We start from the raw sequence: 24,671 nt of genomic DNA on the forward strand, positions 1-24,671 counted from the left end.
TCAGACTACTAAATGAATTTTATTTATCATTTTCACAAGTCGTATCAGAAAAAAGAAATGAAAAAAGAACAGAATTTTGTAGATGTCACAGAATATTTATAAAAAAATATAAATATCGGATATAATTTATGCACAAATTCTTGCAGAGATTTAGAAGTGTCGACGTAAAACATTGTTTGGCCGTGTTCCATCTCAACGTAAAAACAATCATCATTCAACGCGTCAGCGGGTGACACTTGAGGCGGAACGCGCCCTTACATTATATCAATATTAAAATAATCAAAATCAAAATCAAAATCAAATCATTTATTCATTTAGGTCAAATATTGACACTTATGATAGTCGTTACAATTACTGAATCTACCACTAGCTCGGAAAGGGGGTAGAGCCTTATGAGAAGAGCTAGCGAGAAACTCACGGCCACTCTTTTTAATCGCCAAAAGTTTTACAATGTGGTTGATACAATAATTGATCATGCGAGGAGCTGCCAACAATCAGCGATATAGACTAAACGTCAATTAAGTTAAATTAATATAGCTCGGTGATTTATTAGTCTCTGATCATACCGTATGTTGGGAGCACCTACTAGCATGTGATAATAAGAATATGGGCAGCAAGTGAGCACACTGGTTGTGAACATTATAAAAGAAAAAAAGTGACAGTTTTATGAATAACATCAAATTGTACGTAACATCACCTATTTGCATCATTAATTGCCCATATTTTACAATATTAGACCTACTGCTACTGAGTTTATACAATTTATAGCAAAGTTCCCTAATTTCAAAGAATCCTAATCAAGCGAGCGACTAATCCCAAGAGCTATTGTCGTTTAGATACTCATCAATTCTGTAATAAGCTTTCCTAACGAGATGTTCCTTAACAGCAACTTTGAATTTTGGCAGGGGTAAATCCATGATGTGCTTGGGAAGCTTGTTGAAGAAACGAATGCCGAGACCTACAAACGAATTGTGCACCTTGTGTAAACGATGATGGGGACCTACTAATTTGTGTCTGTTTCTAGTGTTATAATTGTGTCTATCGCTATTTGTTGCGAAAGTCCCTAAATTTTGTTTTATATACAACAAGTTTGCAAGCACATACTGTGATGACACCGTCAGTATCCCTATCTGCCCAAAAAGCTCTCTCAAGGAGTCTCGCGCTCCTAAACTATAAATTGCACGGATAGCTCTTTTTTGAAGGACAAAAATAACATCTATATCAGCAGCCTTACCCCACAGTAATATACCGTAAGACATGACGCTGTGAAAATAACTAAAGTAAACCAGTCTTGCCGCATCCACACCAGCAAACTGTCTTACTTTTCTGATTGCGTACGCGGCGGAGCTGAGTCTCCCTGAGAGATGCGCTATCTGAGTGCCCCATTGGAGCTTGCTATCCAGACTGATACCTAAAAAAGTTGCCGAATCTACCAAATCGATAGTTTGCCCATTTACGACTATGTTAGTACCTGAATTCCTCGCGTTGGGCATAGCGAACCTAATGCACTTAGTTTTGTTAGAATTTAATAACAGATTATTACAAGTGAACCAGTTGTGGACCTGTTCAAGAATACTATTGATATCAATAAAACAAGACTTCGAACGATCTACTTTAAAAATGAGTGAAGTGTCATCTGCAAATAATATAATATCACATAAGTCCTGCACCTGAAAGGGGAGATCGTTTATATATACGAGAAAAAGAAACGGACCGAGTATCGAACCCTGAGGCACGCCGAGAGAAACAGCTGAACCTGAAGACCTTACACCATTGATATCTACTCGTTGAATCCTATTACTCAAATATGACGCAAGTAAATCGAGCGCTGTATCCCTAATTCCATAGTGGTTTAGTTTCCTAAGGAGCGTATTATGTTGGACACAGTCAAATGCTTTGGAGAGATCGCAGAACACCCCAATGGCATCCTGGGATGTCTCCCAAGCATCATAGATATGCTTGACGAGCGAAATACCTGCATCGATTGTTGACCTACCCTTTGTGAAACCATACTGTTTACCATGAAATAGCTGATTCGAGTTAAAGTGACTTTCGAGCTGCTCTAAGATGACCTTTTCGAATAAAAAATGTTTTCACAGTTGCATGCGTTTACGTAAGCGCGGGGTGGACGAACTCTACGCCAGATCACCTTCGCCGCGTCCCAAACTACAGGTTGAGGTCGTATCGGCAATAATAGTTATCGATAGCATCGACAAACAAGATGAAGAATGAACGATGACATTACATGCACGCCGCCACCGGCGCACCACTAGCGCGCGCGGGAAAGTCGATAAATGTCAAAAGTACGTTTTTAAATCGTTTTTTCTATTGTTACAACCGAGACACTTGTTGTTCAACAATGAAAAACTGCAGAAAACTCAAGGAGAAAAATTAATTCAACGGCTGTAAAAATACAAGTTAATTTTGGCGTGTTTGTCATTATTTAAATTCTCAGCTTCTTTAAAAACATTTCTAATTTGGTCGATATTATCCAATAAATACGTAAATACGTGGAAACAACAATGCAGTAACATTCGATAAAGGTTAAAAACATTCCGTTAACAGTAACCAATAAACAAGTGGCGAATGTCGCGACAAATTCGACAAGAGCGAGTGTCAACACGTCTTAACTGACCTTACACAATATCGGGGTGCAGTCGTATTAACCGGCCTAAATAAACAGATAGTTGAACTGTACCATTGTGCACTGATAAACGCATCCGCCCGAACTCACAAAAATACATATTAAACATGATAACACTATCTCACCTCTCAACTTACCACTTAAAAACACCTATTTGTACATCATTCCTGGAAAAAAACGTGACATTGCTTGGAAAATAATGTCATATTTCGCGTGTTCCGCTGATAAAAGTTTGGAATATTATATAATAATGTATGACATAGCTGAAATATAAACGATATAAGTTTATCGTGTACTATTTTTATATGTAATCTCGTTGCTCGTGCTACTAAGTTCGATAATGACTTGTAGATTGTCAGAATTTCTTCCCTAATCTTGCCTTTTCGTGACGACAACACGGAAATGTGTTTGAAGTAGTCCAGCCGGTAGACTCGTCTACAATAAGATATTTCTAGACTGACACAACTTTTTTCTAAATATTCTAGTTGGCTCACAAAACTGTAAACATTTAGTATCGCGGCGCTGCGTAGGAGACAAAAATGCCACTTAGATAAGTAGGAACTTCCCATTTAGATAATGAACGACAACTGGCGTGCATAACAAACGTTTATAAACCTAATGATCTGCCCAAATAGTGTTAAAACACGGAAGACATGTTTGTATTGTACGCTTTATTTTCTAATATTGCCGCCATATTTGGACAAAGACAATATAGACCATTGTTTTTTTAAGTTGATGGCTACCGGCATTTTCAGCTCGGTTGAACTTGAATAATAAATTATCTACAGTATTTTAATTTACAAGGTTCAGTTCAAAGCCTCTTGAAAAAATAGTAATATTACGGTATAGGTTTAACTAACGATTTCTGGTAGAAGTTTATCAAAGCATAATCTCAGGTTACATCATATCACAATGATCGAAAGCCATTCAGCCAACACGTTAGCTTACACGTGGAGAACGCACATGCACTAATGCCTCTACTGATAAAACTATCACTAACTAACATTGTAATAATGCAGTATAAAATACAATTTTTATAACATTTTCTTTTCCACGTTCAGCCGTCGGATAACCAACATTTTCGCGTTCACATGTAATAGAATAATATACTGTAGCCATTAATTTGTACAGATGTTATTTCGCAATTCATTCGCGGGAATTCAATTGCGTCTGTTCCGTGTTTATTCAACGCTTTAAAATGTTCACTCTTCCGCCTTTTGGTACAAATTTAAACACATTTTGCGCCTAAAATAAAAATATATGATTCATTGCGCTCGATAATATTGAAAGATCCAGATTTTTATGTGAAAATGAGGTCGATGATTGAAGGGCATAATTTCGTAATGAAAATAGTTTATGTGTTTAACCTATTTGATAACAATGAGTCCTATTTGCTAGTAAATAAACAATGAGTAATGTATCACACATAGGTAGAGTGGTAGAGCGGCAATGGCGTCAGTATGTGCGGTACAGTTGGTCAAACAAATTGTTTGCGGATCGGTGCTCGCGGCAGACGAAGGCTATTTCACAACGCGTACATATAACCTTAAATACCAGTGATAATGGCCTCACGTTACCCTCTACACCAGCTTTTCCATAAAAACAATTATATTTGCGTTCAGAAACGAATACCTTTTTACGAAATTACTTCAATAAGATATGAAAAACAGCCTTTGCAATGCAGCTAGACTCTACATGCATGTCATTATGCATCTAGAAATAAAGATACTCCAATCTTAATTACGAAAGGGCAATACAAATAAAAATGTTATCCATATTGAAAAATAAAGCAAAATAATAATATTGATTAAATAAACAACATAATCAGTGATATCACAGCACATTACATTGGTTACGCAATGAAAAGTGGACAGGCACAACCGGTCGGTAGAGCTAAAATATATTATGTAGGTACCCATGTCCCCGGTGAACGACATTCGAATGCAAATCTTGAATTCCACGCCATATTACACGACATGTGCCGGAAAATTGTAAATATATTGAATTGTAGAGACGAACAAGCCCGGCTTATGCACGAGCGCGGATTATTGGCGGCGCAGCTTTACTCTACTATATGACTCTAGTCTCTATGAGTAATCGGTGAAATTTCTGTTTCTGTGAAATCGTAAAACTGAAATTGTTCATTTCGACCACACAGTTTCGAGAGAACACGAGTAACTGTATACAATGTAGAGCTTTGAAATCGGTTGTTATTCTGAACCCGCATTATAATTCTGAATAATTGTCACGTAACTGTTATAATGTATTTCAAAAACTGTTTCAATGTTGTTTTTAGAGTTCAATATACCAATTGACATCTGTGAGTGGTAGGTAAAATGATATATTTGTGTAAACAGTGATGTAGTGTTGTAGTGCGAGGTCCACGTGACCGGGAGTGCAAGTGGCTCCCTCTGTTATCACTTGGTTACGTAAGGTGCAGTTGCCGTGCGCGAGCGCAGCGCTGACCTTACTTAACACCGCGCTAGTTCGCCGCGCACCTAAATAGAACGCATTTTGTATTCGCCATTTTAACATAAGTTTTCCTGTATGTATTTTGCATGCACGTGCAAATTTTGAGGATATGCACCAATATTTATTGTATAGAACATGATTGCCGTATACCAAAAATCTGTTTAAAATTTACCGTTTAATACAGAACTTCTGTATCGTTTACACATTCTGTTTATTCCCAAGATCTTTAAATAAAATTTCAATGCTCTTTATAATCCCGTCTCCATTGCATAACACAGCATCAAAATTATCAAATTCGTACGGATGCTGCGCAATATCACAATGTCACCTTGATAAGTGCATGTAGTCATTATCGTTGAACCACCTATACACTTTAACCCCTTAAACCAAACAACAGAAGAAATTTAAACAACACTGATAGTGCAGGTTATCTCTCAAAGGGATTCAGAGTAGGACGAATTATCTGCATGCAATTAAGTTTTTAAAGCACTTTATTTACTTGCGTAATATGTTATAAAAAGAGAGATTATCTCTGCGAAATCCTCTCAAGAAGTTAATAGCGAATTGAAAAATGTAGAGTAGATTTTACAAGAGCCTAGACAAGCGGCTACTTAATACTTGTAAGGCAGATTTACTTACAGTAATATAAGCTAAACTCTACATTTGAACTGTAGGCTAGGTTCTCGCAAAATTATCAATTTCCATTCTGCAAATTAGCAGAGAAACGCAGCAAGCTAGTTTGACTTGCGCGTATAAGTATAGAACAAAATCCCGTAGTACAGGAGGGCTAAGGATGAGAGGGATGGCGCGACGCAGGACTAGCGCGCGTGTGTGTGTGTGTGTGAAGGTCAGCCGGCGGCGTCATTTCCTGGTCATTGGCTGCGTCGCATCCGACGCGCGGCCGGCGCCCGCGCCGCCACTCCCGCGCACTCCGCGCCCTCCCGCGCCCTCCCGCCACCAATCTTAGACGTACGCACGCTTTCCGGCCGCACAGGAAAACCTACCATTGTAAACTGCATAGGATATAACATTTGAATAAAAATTGCATTTCGCAGCAAAAGAAACCCGCAGTTTCCGTGGGAGATGTTATTTCAATATATTTCTCCCCACTCGGCTAGTATTAGTTGTTGAAGCAGCCTGAAGCAGGACAGACTTAGTGTCAGCGTTAGAGTGCAACCGTATCAAGATTAAGCTATCTCTTCCGCCACTTGATAACATTATTTTTCAAGTAAACGTTCACAGTTGCTTTGAGGAAATGTTCTCAGCTATCTTATCTATCTAATTCTTTTTATCGCGAGCAAAAATAGCAAATTTGCAAACTGATAAATCGTCATAGGTGTTTATATCAGCACATTGACGTCAGTGGAATGTTCGCTCATTCGCTAATACACACCTAACACTTCCTAAACACTTTTCACGAATAGAAAACGGGACAATGATTCTTATACACCGGCTCGGTGTTTTAAATAGGTTAATTTCCCTCATCGTTCAAAGGATGCAAGCTACTAGTTATATAGAGCTTCGAAGTACTTAAATGTTGGCTATATTACGGCTAATTGCACACCAGTTAAACATAGACACAGTCCCACTTCCCCTAGCGGCGAATGTGGAACAAAAACTAGGAAAATCATCATAACAAGTAGAGGTGAGGGAAGTGCGCGGGAGGGAGGGGTGAGCAGACCACGGTGCAGTAAACATGGCGTGTTTGTATCGCAAGAGGTTTGTGGGGTAACCCATTTATTGCGAGCGCGGGATGCGCGCCCGCAACCGGTTCCCTCCCCCCCCTCCGCGCCCCGCATCAACCTAAACGTTCGCATACTCGCATCCGGGAACAAAACAATCCGTCTTCGTCGTCAAGTTGAAGCAAAAGGCACTCAATGTGAACCTGGCTAAGGTTTACATTCAAGCGAGGGTGGTTACGAGAAATTTTCTTTTCGCATCGAAGGAGTGCTAAGTAGCAAAGTGAAGATGACATTCTAAGACTGCAGCAGGCGTACGAGGCGACGTAACCTTGATCTTGCAGCGCAGCCACTAGGATGCGTCCAGCGCATGCGCTATAAATAGACTCGCCGGCGCATAAAATGCGGGTTTTTTACTCAACGGCTTGTTAGCTTCCCATGATCGCGAGGGATTTTTATGAGATACGTGTTCTGAGAACGTTAAATTATAAATAACAGGTATCTATGTTGCGTACCAGAGTTATTTTTACCGTTATTCGCAATACCAATTATATTATTGAGGAAACAAAGAAACGTTTGTAAAACTTATCTGTTTCGACATCTACTGATTGTAACTGATTGAATGAATTCTAAACGAGTACTTAGTTTGGGCGACGTAAGGTCTGGTTCGGTCATGTGATAACATCAACATTTGAGCGTTCGTTTTACTTTTTGTGTGACAAACATTATGTAGAAACACAATATTAATATTATGATTGTCTCCTCATACCCTCTTAAAATAAAACTTGGAGAGAAAACAGTATTACTTGTATTTTTCCTAGGTTTCTTACGATATCATTTATCGTTATAAAAATACAAGCCGTAACCGGAAAATTCTGGTATAAAAGATAAAAGTGTTTCGTTGATACCTACTCGTAGCTGTGTGTTATCTGTTGTTTTTATAGATATTCACTTTTATAATAGTCATAATTCTGAAAATATTCTACAGGACTTATGTACTAATACACATAATAAATATTGAGGAGTTCCTGGGTTTTAAAAAAATCCGATAAATGCAATGGAAACCTTAAAATTGAACTATCATTATAAAAAACTTGTTAAATAAAAAGGAGAGTAGTCAATTAAGTATTTACTTTTCTTAAAAAAGTCAAACTGCACAATAATGATCTTTAAAAAAAGGAAAACAAATATCAAAAATAATTCTCATTGATCATAAATAACTTGTTAATTAAAGTAACAAATTACAATAAAAACCACATCGCATATTTATTAACGTAAAAAAACATGATTTTTAACAAAAATACCCACATGTTTTTGTTATATCTTGTCTGAGTGAGACACGTGTGACGAGACACGGGTCAATGACCGACAGATAAGCCGCGCGAAAATACATACTTACCAGTTAGATAATATTAGAAAATGGCGAACCTTGGTGACGACCACACAACGTTTAAATATATTATATCAATCACGTTTTTATCACACGCCCATTCCGAGTACTACTTACATGTGATCTGTACAGGGTTGGATTTAGATACGTTGAAAAAGATAGTACAGAAAAATGAAAAGGATAGTATTTACGAAAACATTATAGTACACTTGCATTATTTTGAATTTACCTTATTATGTAGTCATTAAAATCAACAATTGTGTTTCAGCATTAAACACAAAAGCAAGCCTTTTTAAAATCCGATACAAAAAATGTGTAAAACAAACTAATTTCTCTGTGTGAATGAGAAGTGTTGCAATTTTTTTTTGAACGGTAAATGCTATTGCAATGATTTTTGGTTATTTTATAAGAATATTAGGCTACCTTTGTTGTTTTAATTTAATTTTATACCTAATTGAGATCAGAATTCGGTCGGATACACGCACGATTGAAATATTTATATCAAATAAAACTAAAATTCGGGAAAATTCACTATCTTAAAATTATAGTATTTTACCGTACTATCCTTAGATGTGGATAGTATATAGTACAAAGGGCGAAATTATAGTATAAATACTATAATTATAGTACAAAATCCAACCCTGGATCTGTATCATCACGGTTGTATTACAACAACTAGAGACCAAGCAGAAGTGATTAAAAATCAATTCAATAAAGCTGAAAGTGTAATACCATTGCGTAAAAACCATAAAAGTAAAACTTATTGTTTATGGTGACATGACAACTACAATATCTATGCTCAGGGACTTTCCTTAAACGTAATAAGTCATAATCCTAAGAAAACACGTAATACATTTTGTTATTTTATTATTTAATACTATGATTTGAACAATCATCGACCACATTGTCGCTTATCGTATTGAAATGTGCTGCTTCACAAAGCGTAACATACACTTACTAGTAAGACATTATGGTCACTCTAGGTACACAATACACATGAAAATTAACAAACCACAGCAAAAAATACTACTAAGAACTATAAAAACGATGGATACATATAAACTTGAGCTAATTATAAACAAAAAGCAGGAATTTTCACGTAATTTCGGGTATAATTTACGCAACCTTATTACGGCAATCGTAAAATGGCTGACTGAATTACAACCAATATAAAACTCAAACTGAACTAGGTACGCACTTCCTTTTAAAACAACACAATATACACGACGCCGCTTGAAAGAATGCAAAAATTTTATAAAATAAACTAAATGAAAATTAAAATATTCGTGAAAAATGGGTTCATAGACTACAAAATAGACCATAGATCATAATTTAAAATACCAGAAACTTTTTGCCTATAAAAATCAATCATGCGTTTTAAAAATATAGAGAGAGAAAAGATATTCCAGGGATTTTAGAATAAAGACATTAACAAAGTCGTACAGACTGATAGACATTTTATTTTATGTAGTGTTAAGTAAATCATTTCCCACGAAACGAGGGTAATCGCAGGCAAACAACTGTTTTATTGAGCTGACCAGTTGAATTTTATTACAAAGATACCAAACTTTTTAGATCAGGGAAAAAAATATTTTTTATTTCGTTTCCTGGGAAATAATTCACTTTGATCTTACGTAAAAAATTAGTGCGAATGACCTGAGGCAAATACATTGATTGTTTAATGAATCAGTACGTTTAAATCTTGGTCTCGGTCGATCAATGTAATTCAATCATTCACTTGATTCTAAATAAACAATGCTTGCGAGTACTACGGCTAAAGACACGTGTATACCAAATAAAATGGATGATGAAACGATCACAATAGCTTATACAAGGAAGATATTAAAACCAAACCATTATGATTAGACTATAATTAGTACAATATGCCGATTCACGATAATAATGTCAATTATTTGTGATCTTTTTACATAACAAAAATACATTGACAATGGGACAATTCACTTTTTAAAACGCCAGTAATTATTTCAATTAACGTGTGTATAGCGTTAAATGAATGATCACCATCTGGTCTTTGAAGCTCAGTACAAAGCAGAAGCTTATTTTTTCCAATGAGGAAAACAGCAGGCGAGTGGGCAGCATTGAGGTCAAGGCAGAACCGGCGCTTTGACGCAATCTCACTATCAGCGCTGTCGGCGACGCGCTCGCATTGTTTAGTCGCGCCGTGGAAACTCTACTGCCGTGGAAAATGAAAAAATAACGTACATTATCACTGTTTTGGCACTCGTACTCACTGATTTTGGAACAATTTTTCTATTGAAGAAACTTCTAAAACATTTAACTTGACTTATATCTTCGTTATATACAAATTTTCCATTACGATTTTCCTATTTCCACATTATTGTTGATTCATCATTTAGCCGTCTCTCTCCCAGTGTAACAATACCATTGTGAGACGATATCGTTTATTGTGAAACACAACACATCAATAAATCATTGTAATGTGCTATAATTGAATTTCGATAAGAGAAAATAAAAGTGTGTATACTTTCGATCGAGCTATCAACGTAACATTACCAGATATTGTATCATTGTGTTTAACGTAACAATTTCATTGTATTAAGAAATATAACGTTGAATAAACAATTTATAATTATCATAAATTGTTGTACTTTTATTGGACCACACTTTTATCGCAATGAAATTGTGGTCGCGAGTGACTTTACTTATTGAGCGACCACAATAACTTTCAAGGATAAAACGCAGCGAAGAAAAAATACTCATTGCACAATTTTCATTATTGTATAAGGGACGAAAAATAAACTAAAACAATGTTATCAAAATATCTGATGAAGTTTGAACAACATGTTCTAATCGGGCGAGAGAAGCGCAGCACAGGCTCGCCTCCCACAATTGTTTAGCGAATATTTCGGTACTAGTGTTACATCAACATTGATTAGTACTACTGAACACGTCTAGTAGATATCAATAGTTATTTTCGCAGCGTTATCAATGGAGTATTGCAAATATTTGTGTTAATTGCATTAGGGAGACGACGCACTGGTTTCAACTGGATTATAACATAACCACTTGTTAAAACAATCATTGTTGCTTGGATTCCATATTTGTATGCTTACGTCAATAGAGTTGTTGGAAGAAATATTCCAAAACCACTAGAACTCTATATATTTATGTGAACGACTACCGCAATTCTTGCAAAAACGATAATAGCCATGTATGCCTAAAGTGGTGTATGACAAAATTATACTTGTTGTTTCTTATACCATTGTCACTTTTACTGTAAGTAAAAGAGTTTTACAAACTGCTAATGTTTTTAGCCAGAAAAAAGAATACCTATGAAATGCATAGGATTTAGTAAGGTTTTTCTTTGTTGTTTAGTACTTCTGGATGTGTGGTCTCATGATGTTGTTCGTGTTGTTTCCAGTGGGTGCAGTGAGCGAGCGCGACGCGTACGGCTACGGGTACGGCGGCGGCGGCGGCGGCGCGCACCACTTCGCCGCGCCCGCGCCGCCGCCCCTCCCGCACGACGAGCTGCCCTACTCCGTGTTCGACTTCGGCGACTACCAGCGGCACCACCACCACAACAAACTCAAGCCCAAGAAGAGGCCGCGCACCGACGCCCCGCCCACCCCCGGCGTCAAGCGCAAGTCGCGCGAGGGCTCCACCACCTACCTGTGGGAGTTCCTGCTGAAGCTGCTGCAGGACCGCGAGTACTGCCCTCGCTTCATCAAGTGGACGAACCGCGAGAAGGGCGTGTTCAAGCTGGTGGACTCGAAGGCGGTGTCGCGGCTGTGGGGCCTGCACAAGAACAAGCCCGACATGAACTACGAGACGATGGGCCGCGCGCTGCGCTACTACTACCAGCGCGGCATCCTCGCCAAGGTGGACGGCCAGCGCCTCGTGTACCAGTTCGTGGATGTGCCCAAGGACATCGTGGAGATCGACTGCTCGCTGGCGTAGACTCGCACGCGTGCAGTAGTCGTGCGGTAGTCGTGCGGCAGTCGTGCGGCAGTCGCGCGGAGGTCGTGGAGTGCAGTGATAGTGCGAGACGTGGGACTGGACTATCTCTACGCGAGAGCGCGTAGGGGACGCGTATTCATTTCGCTCTTACATTACTAGTTTTTTCACTAATAGTTAAAATTCGTCTATTTTTCAAATCATCATGCATTACGTTTTTCAGATCGCTTCTATATAATGTTATTAATATAAATATTACTCTGAAATCGAACTAATATTAACTTATCATTGAATTTAATATTTATACAAAAATAGGAGAGACGAAATTGATTGCTCAAATGTTTATATAGGTACCTATTTTTAGGGGTCTTTCAGAAGAGGAACACTAAATTTGCTAGATGTTATATGGGGACGGAGTGATTTTTGTATAATGTTGAAACGAATTTTTAAATGTTTGTAAATGGAGTTTCTATATATTGCATGTTTATGTCGATCGTACACCCGCCCGGCGCGCGTGCGGCACGACACGGGTACGACCCGCGCGCGACACACGTGCGACACGGGCGCGACACGGGCGCGACAGGGGCACGGCTCCGGCGCGGGTGTGCGTTTGACGGATCAGAACTTCCTACCTCAAAACTACGCAAAAGTAACAAAAGATTCATATGAATATACAATTTACATTGTTCTAAACAGTTTACAATACGCAATAAGTATATATTAATAGTCTAAATAAGAGTTTATTATAAAGAAATATTTACGTAAAAATGTTTATATAATAACAAAAATATCGTATAGTATTATTATCCTCAGATTATATTCACTTCTTTGGTGCTTTGACGGCATTCACATATTTACACCTTGTTACAACTGAGCAACCTCACTGCTGTTGATTATATTATATATTATAACTCTATGTATATTATATGAACATTTTGTCATTCTCTAGTTCTAATCTGTTTACTTGTGTCGAGGCCGCGTGCACACCGTCTGCCGTGTCGCATGTTACTGGAGCGCGCTGCGGTGTGAGCGCGGCCTCGTCTTCGCATAGTCTATCTGAATTGTTTTACATTTGGAACCGAATTAGGAAATGATATTAAACAACAAACAAACATTCGTTACATTGTATGACGTAATACTACGCATGTACTGATGAACCTACTGCCAACTTTCTGATAGAAAAACTGACATAATGAATAGTTAAGTGATGATTTTTGTGCGTTAATTGTGTTAATTATAAATATATGTTATCTGTAAGTGAGCCGTTTAAGTGGACATGTTCTAGTTTATTTCGTTTATTTAAAATGTATATTAAGCATGTTGCGGGGGGTCGCGCGCACGAAACACTCCGCACTTCACATATCAACAGAGACTATATTATTTACGATATATATTATGTTATATATCGCTCGTTGCATCCTGTTTTCTCATCATATCAAACAGCTTGTATATGTTACTTTGTCGGACAGCGCTGCGACCTCCATTTTTTGTTACCTGAATAAATATTATTAATAATTAATTACGATTTGTGGTCCAATGTTAATGAATCATAATACTTTTAACTAGATAGATGTAAAAGATTGATCGGTTAAGACGTAGCCTAGTTCACTTCGACAATTACACCGTATTTTCAATGCAAAGACAAAACGATCCTCTATGTATACAATAATTCGTTAATAAATAGTAAATGTACGTGATCGGTGGAATTGTTAGTTGGCGATCGTGTCAAATAATATAATGTAAGCGCACGCGCACTCCGGCCCAATACTTGATAGTTTCTTTCAACTTACTGATAGGTACGCAATATTTTTATAATGAAATGATATCAAATTAGATGTTAGAGTAAGACTCAGGCTAGAGTTAACGGTTAAGTGCGCGGAGCGGGCGTGCGCTGGGAACTGTGAGGGTCAGAGGAGCCTTAGAGGTAACGAGTGGCGGAGTATGGGTGCTATGACGAGGGACCGCGGGACCGACGGACTCGCACACGCAGTAGCAGACACTGACTACAGTCTACACACAGTCCAACCGCTATACAGGTTTAACTATATGTATTTAATGAACCAGTGCGTTAAGTCACTTTATATAGGTGAAAGATCTCAGTATCCAAACTTCTTCGAACAAATACCAGTGGCCGTTTATGTGATTAAAATTAATATATATACTAAACAAAATTGTGGAATTTTAATCATATTTTTATATAGCTAGATGGAATTCTCAGTAATTTTCGTTTCGGCACTATTTCTTATGCTTTTGTAAATATAACTGTAGGTTTTAATTTATTTATTTTTGTGTGAAGCGCGAGCTGCGCGCGCGCATCATGTTCTTTCCTAATAAGGAGGAAATTTCGTTCTGTAGGTTACAAATTTTATTGTAATATATCTTTATGAATAAATTAGGTAATGAATGGACCACGGGATGGAAGGGGATCGCTCTCAGAATTAATAATTCGGCTATGTTCGGCTATATTCGGCCACGTTCGGCCAAGTTCGGCCAAGTTCGGCTAGTGTGAGATGCTAATCGACATGTGAGATACTAGTTACCGGTTAGTAGGCAAAATGTTTGAGCAAGCATTTAAAATAATGCTCGGAGAGTTTAAATAATTTTAGTCGAATTGATGTTGTTGAATAAAAATCAAAGTTTCTAATTACTAATGTACTTAAATTTTCAATGTAAATTTTAACGGCACCTCGAAAAATTATTGTTAATGAAATTATTTTAAATTGAGCCTAGTCTTAGTATCATAATTTGATTTTAAATTAATAACTAACGCCGTATTGGCAAGTGGCGTCGTTAGTGGTGTATCTATCGCGGCCGCGGGAGTTGCACATCTAAATTATTGTAAATACAATTATATATTAACGTAATATCCAAACGCACACCCTCACGACCCATACGATAGTTGTTGGTGTCGCTAGATAGGTGAATATGAGCATATTTGCGAGGAAGCAATGAGAAGGTTAGTGAATTCGGTGATAGAGAGGGGAGGGCGCTGCGGTCGCTCGGCGGCGCAGGGGCGGCGCGGGCGGCGGCGCGGCACACGTCATACATGTTTTATCGTTCATTAATATTTCAATGTACGTATTCCTGTTCGTCGATAAATTAATGTCCAATATTTGAATACGTAATTCATTCCGAGGAGAGTGTGGTGTGTTACGTTTGTGTCCACAACGAGTTTTGTTTAAGTTCACGTTCAAAGTTTAGTTTCAGCTATTCGCTAAGAGATGGCGCTTAAGTTTTGCTTTGATCAACATTTTTAACAAAATTTCGTAATTATTCTGAGAGTTGCGTGCGATACAGTGATTTTGCGTTATAATTGCTTTTAGTTTTATGCAGTTAAAGTCCGATATTTTAATTGTAATTTTAGTTGTTAATTTTACAAAATACCGTATTTTCTGCCCCCTAGTTAAGTTATTTTTCTATGTATAGTTAGTTATAAGTGTAAATGAATTAGCACATAAATTTGATGCATGATGATAATGTTAATAAAATATCCACAATAAAATCAAAAACTTGTTTCTGTTCCTACATCCTTATTACTACACTACTTAAGCACATACACCTAATATCACAATTCATATAGAAACTATGTATGCTGTTTATAAGCATGCTAGACAAAAAGATCAATCAAAAACACTTACCTGAGTTTTCTCACATAATCCCTGACAAATTCTTAAGTAAAAAAAATCTTATATATATAAATTCAATTTCCTAGAACGAGCTGTGCAACAATAAGTTATAGGTTCGAATCCTATAAGAAATAAAGTAACATGATTGACTAAACAAGCCAACGACTGCATACATTATTAGCGTGGTTCGGTTTCAAGATCTAAATAATCTTGAAAATTTTTAGAAACAGTTTGTAAGTATTTTAAAGTGCGATTGAACTTAAAATATATCAAATTTTAATAAAACATTAAGTCATATTAATAAATTGTTACTACTTAAAAGAGACAAAGTTCATGTACTCGACGTCATTCTAGGTGATTAAGTCAGTGAGAATATTTAATTCTCGAAGATTTACATTAATCGTAAAGCAGTTACATTTAGGAAAACAGCTACAACACTTTTTACCTACCCAATATAACTTACTGCAGACAGAGCACGAGAGCAAGGTCATAAACTATAGTATCTACCCTACAATACAAGTGATCATCAATCTTCAGTAATTGTAGTATGCCCTTGCATGTTGTTGCATACATAGCAAAATTCATCAGTATTTGGCAATAATTTGTATTTTTTTTTTTGTATTTTTAAAAAAGACAACTCCCGCACTAAGAATTGCTCTTGTGTCGCGGGGACTTTTTACAAACATACAAACAACGGACACAAAGCACAACCAGACCCGAAACAATTATTTGTGGATCGCACAAATAATTGTCCCGTGTGGGAATCGAACCCACGACCTCCCGACGCAGTGGTGTTGGCGTGGTGACCTAAACCACTGCGCCACGGAGGCAGTCAAATAAAGTTAATTTAAAGTCTAAACCAAATTTCAACTGCACTGATAAGTTTTAACAACTTTTAACATGTTGTGCATCGCAATGGCAACATTGTTAATTATTCAGAATATTTTTTCGTTGAGAACAGACTTTCCTCTTTACATTATGGAACAAAACCATAAACAATTTATCTGACGTGTTGTTGTCATGTCAGTTTGTTTGACGTGTACGGTGTAATCACAGCTGTCAGCCTGCATTCTGTTTTCCAATTTGCCAATAATGAGAAGGAAAAAATTATAAAAGTTATGTGAAAATCTTACTAAAACATACATTTGTTTATATGTTAACGTGAGAGACTGTTATAATTTATCAAAATGGTTTTAATGACTATGATCGCGAGGGTCGTAGACGGCCTCCCTCTGGCCGCTACTATGCAAGAAGACGAGCAGGTAAGGAATTATAATACGAATAGATCACGCTAGCAGCTAATTATTTACACTTTCTTACACGTAATTCATGTTTACAATTTCAAATATGTTGAATACTTGCAACCTTTTTAGTTGACGTATGTGTTCACGTTCCAATTAACTTCACGTTCATTTACTTAATTTAGTCCTTATTATTATTTTAATTTAATTTGCTGGTGGTTCGCAGAGCGGCTGCAATGTTCTGGAGTACCAAAATCAGGCTAAAATGCTGTTTAGAAAACTAGGCCCGCAGTCGCCGATGCGGTGCTCCATCGAAACTGGGCCCTATCTCTTCCAGTGAGTCCTACCGCTTGTTATGTTTGGTTTGATCCTGGTTTTACTGCTTTTTATTTTATTGTTATGTACAATTTATTGTGAGTGTGATGTTTTATTTTAAGTTATCCATTTTATTATTTGTTGGCACTACTTTGTTTTCCCAGAAAATAATAAGCTAATACAGGCTTTTTTAGAAGCTGATGAAGAACTGACATTTATAATATAATACTTTAACAGCCATTAACTGTATATAGCAAGTACACTGTGTAACATAAGTTCTTGATGTGTATTTCAGCTATTTAATTGAGCAGGAGATCTGCTACCTAGTACTGTGTGAGCGCAACTACAGCAAAAGACTTGCATTCAGCTATCTAGAGGAAATTGCACAGGAGTTCTATCAACAGTACGGAAAGAGGGTAAGTTGAATTAAATCAAACCATACTATTTATTAATTTTGGTCTAATACTGACATCAGTTTCCGTTCAATATTAATGATTCATAACATCAAATGTCCAGTATAAATAAAATATTTTGTTGAAGAAATGTCTTAAAGCCACCTCATAGTAGTTGCTTATCACTGTATTCAGATTGCATCATTCAATGCATATGTTGTAATCATGTTCTAATTATACTGAACTTATATTTAGATAATTCTAAATATATGGGAAAATATTGTTAGTATTACAGCTTCCAAGATTTTTTAATACTCTGTTTATTTATGTAATTCTAATTGAAATTTTATATTGTTATACATATAATAACTAATGATCTGTAAAATATACTAAACATGACAGGAAAATAGTTAATTGACTTGAATTACTGATTTACTGATTAATTATACATACAAATAATGTTAGTAATTATGGTTTGATTGTATACCTGCTTTGGTTAGGTAAATTAAAATGTAAAATTTGATATTTGAAAAATTCCTTTAGATAAGTGAATCTGCTATCCCCATGCCAAAGAGGTCCAACAATAGAGTTAAAGAACAACCTGTACTTACCTTACCCATAATAAATAATGTCTTTCTCTGATTTATGCCATAGAAAATATCAGTCCTAGTCCAGTCCTTTTCATTACCAGATTGGAGTTAACAGAAGTATACAGTAGGTATATTGTCACTAGCCAACAGCGATAGATACTGATATTTCATCACCTTTACAAGAACACAGGAGTGAGATCTACATATAATGAAGAAAATTATTATAATTTTCCAGGTGAACACAGTAACCCGTCCCTACACGTTCATTGAGTTCGATACGTGGATGCAGCGCGTGCGGCGGCAGTATGCGGAGGGGGGCGCGCGGGCGCGGCGGGCGGGGGCGGCGGCGCAGCTCGGCGGGCAACTGGGCGACGTGCAGCGCATCATGATGCAAAACATCGACGATGTGCTGCAGAGAGGAGCTATACTCTCTGGTAAGTTACCTTAGGACAATGTGGCGCCCTCAAGCGGTCATTGTTGATAAGCTTTACTTAAATACAAGTGGCACCCCCTTGTAGTTTAGTTATAAATAAAAATAAATAAATTTAACCCATTAATGTCCCACTGCTGGGCAAGGGTCTCCTCCCGTAATAGTGGTAAGGCTTTGAGTCCACCACACTGGCCAATTGCAGGTTGGGAGTTTGTAAAAGGGAAAAATATTTTTTAGTTTTCACTTGAATAAGTATGCTAAGTTTGAGACTAAACTAATTACAAATAGAAAGATACACTTCCATTAATAAAAAAAAACATTATAGTCTTTAAGTATACTGCACATATCTAACTTGTAGAAAGAATAGCTGTTGTTTTGTTCTGCCCCAACTGAAAATAGCTTTTGATAGTGACGACACAAAATTACGCATAACAACATCAGCCGATAAAACGAACTGACTCATAGGCTGATGAAATTACTGACAATACTTTCAAATATAAAACATACATACTTTTAATTATTTCTTAGTGATTAATTCAAACTCAAACAATAGCTATTGTGTGTACTTCTTAATATTACTAATTAACTATAAGAGTGAGATACAAATACATAACAACACGCCTCTTATACCCGAAGTTGTAGGCAGAGGTCTATAAAATACACCGCGCGTTTCGCCTTTAACTATGTTAACTGCTACTTAGAACGTCTATAAGTTACGTTCTATAAGTCCTTAAAATAATTGTCCTTTTTTTGGTCATATGGACCACGAGACAAGGAATTCTAAATTATAGTAATCACAATACCTGAATAACTATATAAGTATTGTTTATAACAAAACGTTATCTCATCACTAAATTTACTTTAGTGATAGTTCCATTCAATATTGCAGTTTCATAATGAGACACAATTGTAACAATGTGCAAATCATGAAGGAAATTAACATGACTAGTTCAACAATCTAAGTTGTTTATACGAATGATAAAACACGGTATTTTTAGTATATGCTATTACTTGCTAACCGGCGTGACTTCGCTCTCGTATTTGGTTGCCTATTACGCCTTTATTTTTGTGAAAAAGTGGTAGCTTATTTTTTCAAATTTATAAATAACATTTTATCAAATTCAGTTCAATAGTTAAGCTGAAAATTCGTAATATAAACACTTTCGCAATATTAGAATTAGGTATGAAACTATGGACGAGCGACGATACACTTAGTTTTAGTAAAATCTACACTTTTCGTATTTTGAAATATTTCCAATCTACCGTTACTTTAATACAATGTTTTTATTAATTTTCAGAGTTGGACACGAAAACGCAGACCCTATCAATGATGTCGCAGAAATACAAGAAAGACGCGACGTACCTCAACACCAAGTCGATGCTGGTGAAGGTGACGGCGGGCGCGGTCATTCTCCTCGTGTTCGTGCTCTACTTCTGGGTTCTTTAATGTAATGTAACCTTACTATGGCAACTGTACGCTCTGTAATATCACTGGAAAAAAACTACGCAAAAAAATACTGGTATTTCTCCAACTTCAAAGGACTTTTGACGCATTTGTTTAGCAATGTCCAACCTGTAGCGGTTTGTAATTATAACTTCAAATCTTTCGCGTTGCATGATTTTCAGGTAAAATATTTTGCGATTGAAATGTTGGTTAGCAAAAATATCAGGTGTGATATTGTCAAAGTATGTCATTTGACATCTTCCAATGGGTATTTGGTTCCTCGTTTTTGTATACAATTGATTGAAATTGCGTTCCAAAGCATTATTTATTTTTGTAGGAATGCGAATACGGTTTCGCAAGTTTAGTACTTAGCCTCGAGGTTGATTTCTTAGTCCCAACGTTTACTCTTCTACTACTAGTTATTCTAAAATGTATGTAGTAATTTGAATTATATCCAGTGATATTGCAGAGTAGCAAGTCCCAGTAATGTGATAGTTATTCTGTTATAGTAAAATTGCCTTTCGAAACTATAATAGTACACATTTGGGAATTTATTCTATAAGAAAGTGGTCACGGCAATATTTCAGATTTTCTATGTGATTCGACTTTTGTACTAGATATAGCGGTTGATGATAAATAAGTGCTGATGCTGTTTTAACTCAAGTTCTCCATGTTTTGCAAACTGCAATATTGTTTTAAGATGTTTACTTTTTTCGGTTTTTTGTCCATCTACCTTTACAATATACTTTTGGGTTTTCCATAAGGGTAATATGCTCAATATTATAACGTTACAAATACCTATTGTTTATCCAAAAACCAGCAATATTATGCATTCCAGGCAAAGTTTGCAAAAATAACCAAAAAATATATTTACTGATTATTCTGTAGTGCTTAGACATTATAAAGGTTGAATAGATTTGATATACAAATATATAATTATATAGCTTGCAATCGTATGTAATCTCCTTGAAGCAGACCTACTCTATGCCCAATATTATTATTTTTTTAATGTAAAAAGCGCGGGAGTGCTCGGTGATGGAATGTTGTAAATTTTATCACATATTGTTAATTAATGTATTTATTTAAGATTTAATAAATATGCATTCTTTTAAATATTGTTTTATTATATAAATACTATCTAAACCTAAAATATAAAGTTATTGTCCTGTAAGATCCACTATATCGACGTAATCTGGAGCCTTTGCCAAGTGTATAGAACTGACACCACTCAATGCTTTTTTGAGTCTCAATGCTATGGGTGCTGACAAAACCTGAAAGAATAACCAACTATATAAAAACGTAGATAGTGTTACATGTGCGTATTATTTATAGTTTCATGTAATATAAATTAGATCAGGGAATTAATTGGACCATGGTCTACTCATCTCCCAACACTAACTCAATGAAAAGGTATCCTCAGTGTAGACTACCGAAACCAAAGAAAATTTAACTCAGCCAAAATGTCGAGTAATAAGGCACCATAACTAACAACTTTGTCAAGTTTAAGACTGAGACAGATGTTTTCTAATATTAAGTTGTTATACCTGTAGTATCTTAGCAAATATAACAGGCCTGTTCTTCCACTGCAAAGAGCCGAATATCTGAACAGGGTATGGTATCACAGTGGACTGGGGAGGAGTCTGCAAGTACACCACTGATACTTGGACGAGAGGCTCCGAGTCAGTCCCAGATGTACCAAACTGAAAGAAGCATGAAAAGGATAAATTGCACAATATATATATGTACTTTGTTTGGGAATAAGCATATGTATATAAACAATGGATTTGCAAAACAATTATGAAATTCACAATAATATTTATTTCATCTATTAACCACAATATTACAGCAGTGACCCGATTTACGTAAATAAATGATTTTGTGACGTAAAACAATATTGGGATTTCACCGCTTGAAAAAATATAGCTGTAATAGTGTGGGTTTTGTTGATAATACAGTGACCGGTTTCCGTTCAGTACCAATAGGCTGCTTATTTCCTTATTATTAATTTACCGAGTTAAAACTCAGTTATAATTTTATTTAACTAGTGAGCGGAAGTGTCCACGATGGCGAAGCAAGTGACTCTTATATGTGATTATGATAAATACAATAATTTTGATACGAGACCAAATAGTTGGGCGCCCGGTGCACATGAAAATCGCAGAAAAGCTCTAGAGCAAGAATGTGAAGAGTTATTACAGAAGCAAAAAGTAATTGAACAAAACACCCTAGCTTCTACCGCTCGCAGTAAAAGATTATTACATGAATCAGAATTGATTGGAGTGGCTACAGCAAGAGAATTGGACCATCAGGGAGAACAACTAGAAAATGTTAACAAACTCCTTGATAAGCTGAACGGTGATTTGGACGACAGTCAAAAGAACATCAACGGTATGAAATCTATCTTTTACGGAATAAAAAAGTTATTTTCTCATAAATCGAAGCATGCTGACCAAAGTGATGTGAAAGCTAATAAAAATAATCAACATAAAACAAAGAAACTGGATACAAATGGAGATAATTTTACATCCCATCCCAGTACTCATCTACGTGGTCTAGATGGTCTGCAAACAGTGTCAAAAAGCAGTGAAAATGTAAATGACCAAGTGGATGCTAATCTTCAAGACATTAGTGCAGCTATTGAAAGATTAAAATGTATTGGAACAGCTCTTGGTGAGACGATAGGAGAGCAGAATCAACGCATAGATATCATCTACGGTAAGGCTGACCGGGCTGATTCAAGGATAGCTACACAGACAAAGCAGGTTAACAAGCTACGTCGTAATTTTTAATAAAACTTTACGAAAATGTACTTCGTGTTTCGTAAAGCCCCGGCTGTCATTACCAATGATCTTTGACAGTCGTTAACAGAAGTCAGAAGATTGAAAGTCTGACAACCAGTCTTACTGAAGTGTATTGTGTTAACACCCAATTAACTGGGTTGTGGATGTCAAATAGGCAGTCATTCCATGTAAAATATTAATATCCAGGTGTATCCCATGAGACTGGAAGCCGACTCCAAACAACACAGTTTGGAAGAAAGGCTAGGATGATGATGTACAAAAATGTATTGTGAATTTATTGTGAACTAGCCTGTGACTTCATCACTTAAAAATATTCCTGTGATAAAAAACATCCTTAGTGTTAATCCAGGTTATAAACTATGTGTGTACAAACATCCAAACATACTCATAAACATTTGTATTTATAATATTAGAAGGATAGTATTAATAATTACATAATAATTTATAAGTTGTGTAATTCTGTTTTATAAGTTGTAATTAAAATAATAATAATAAACAGTAGAATACATTTTAAACACATAGACAAGGCCTTTTTTATCTTTACATCATTAACCGCCGTGGGGGTCACCAGTGACCGGCACCATACCCTTCTCTCAGTGCCATGGGGGTCACCGGTGACCGGTAAGGAACACTAGTTTTTGAATCGTTGCTGAGAGCCGGCGGTCACTCGTAAATGGCGTTTTACCGTACTTTGTGACCCGCGCGGCGCCCAGGAACATTTTTGAGCATAAAATAAGCATATAATTAAAAAAAATTGTGTACATACATACCAGAACTTATACTATTTATATACCAAACTGCCCAAATTGAACATATAGGTCAAATTAGCTTGGCGGTTAATGTGTTAACTTAAGTGCATAGAATTACGAAATAGCTAAATGAATGTACCAGTGTTTTTGTCAGATAGTACTGCGATCATAAGTCTCCTATGAATAGAGGGAAAACATGGTTTACCTACCTATGTTACTAAGCTGGTAACAAATACAACAAAATGTAATAATGGCATTGTTGTTAAGAGGAAATTCATTAGTTTTATTAGGTAACTAGGTACCTGCCTAAAAATGACTCACAAAACATAAATACAGGGAAAAATGCTACGCTATTATGGAAAAAATATTTTTTGAGACAATATTTGTGTAAATTAATAATGTAGCACAATAAAGTATATTATTTGGAACATGTTACTCACATCGCTCAAATAAAAACGTCCAGCCACACTTTGCAGAATACCGATAGTTCTACATTTAATTATTTCTTCTCCTTGTTCCTGACATTTTTCTGATACGTCCTTAAGATCCACATAAGTATAAAAATCGTCCTGGAAAAGATATTATGTTAGTAGGTAGGTAATTGAAAAATAAAAACATTAAACAAGTTTGTTTCGTGTTCCAATGATTTTACTACTAACATAGCGAGTTTCAGGACAAAACGGTAGTTCACGGTATGATTTGTTTTTTGTGTAAGCCATATCAAAAGCCTAAACAAATACTTTTAAACATTGATTCAAGTTGGAATGATCTCGCGCTCATTTTAAATTGAAACGAAAACATGTCAAACTATTGACATTATTGACAACTCTGTAGGGTAGCCAACGTACGAGACTTCTGGAACCTAGGCTATATGTCTTTTTGCGTCAAAAATGTTCTGCTTCCAGATATAACTCTGATACCTCGAGAGGAGTTTCTTTTTAAATGTTTACAATTTAAATTAA

At 36.3% G+C, this 24,671-nt stretch overlaps 3 protein-coding genes across 10 annotated transcripts in view; 2 read left to right on the forward strand and 1 right to left on the reverse strand.

Moving 5' to 3' along the window:
• Positions 1 to 15,630, forward strand: part of Eip74EF (Ecdysone-induced protein E74) — a 217,478-nt gene extending 201,848 nt beyond the window's left edge. For all 8 annotated transcript variants that reach the window (XM_076134105.1, XM_076134091.1, XM_076134093.1 and 5 more), the window contains one exon: positions 11,589 to 15,630. In XM_076134105.1, coding sequence (XP_075990220.1) covers positions 11,589 to 12,124 — 536 coding nt within the window. In that variant the 3' untranslated portion in view covers positions 12,125 to 15,630. The remainder of the gene's footprint in view (positions 1 to 11,588) is intronic.
• Positions 15,631 to 16,756: 1,126 nt separating this feature from the next.
• Positions 16,757 to 21,272, forward strand: Sec22 (vesicle-trafficking protein SEC22). Its single transcript, XM_076134129.1, has 5 exons — positions 16,757 to 17,009; positions 17,215 to 17,324; positions 17,599 to 17,719; positions 18,521 to 18,719; positions 20,014 to 21,272. The coding sequence occupies exons 1-5, from the start codon at positions 16,935 to 16,937 to the stop codon at positions 20,160 to 20,162; spliced, it is 654 nt and encodes a 217-aa protein (XP_075990244.1). The 5' UTR covers positions 16,757 to 16,934; the 3' UTR covers positions 20,163 to 21,272.
• On the reverse strand, positions 21,222 to 24,516 carry LOC142985893 (uncharacterized). The gene is made up of 4 exons (XM_076134136.1): positions 24,369 to 24,516; positions 24,150 to 24,278; positions 21,704 to 21,859; positions 21,222 to 21,430 (listed from the first exon to the last, which is right to left on the reverse strand). Exons 1-4 carry the CDS (start codon positions 24,426 to 24,428, stop codon positions 21,317 to 21,319), a joined length of 459 nt encoding a protein of 152 aa, XP_075990251.1. The 5' UTR covers positions 24,429 to 24,516; the 3' UTR covers positions 21,222 to 21,316.
• Between the last annotated feature and the right edge of the window lie 155 nt (positions 24,517 to 24,671).

The sequence above is a fragment of the Anticarsia gemmatalis genome, chromosome 2 (genome assembly GCF_050436995.1).
Source record: "Anticarsia gemmatalis isolate Benzon Research Colony breed Stoneville strain chromosome 2, ilAntGemm2 primary, whole genome shotgun sequence".
NCBI classification, from domain to species: Eukaryota; Metazoa; Arthropoda; class Insecta; order Lepidoptera; family Erebidae; genus Anticarsia; species Anticarsia gemmatalis.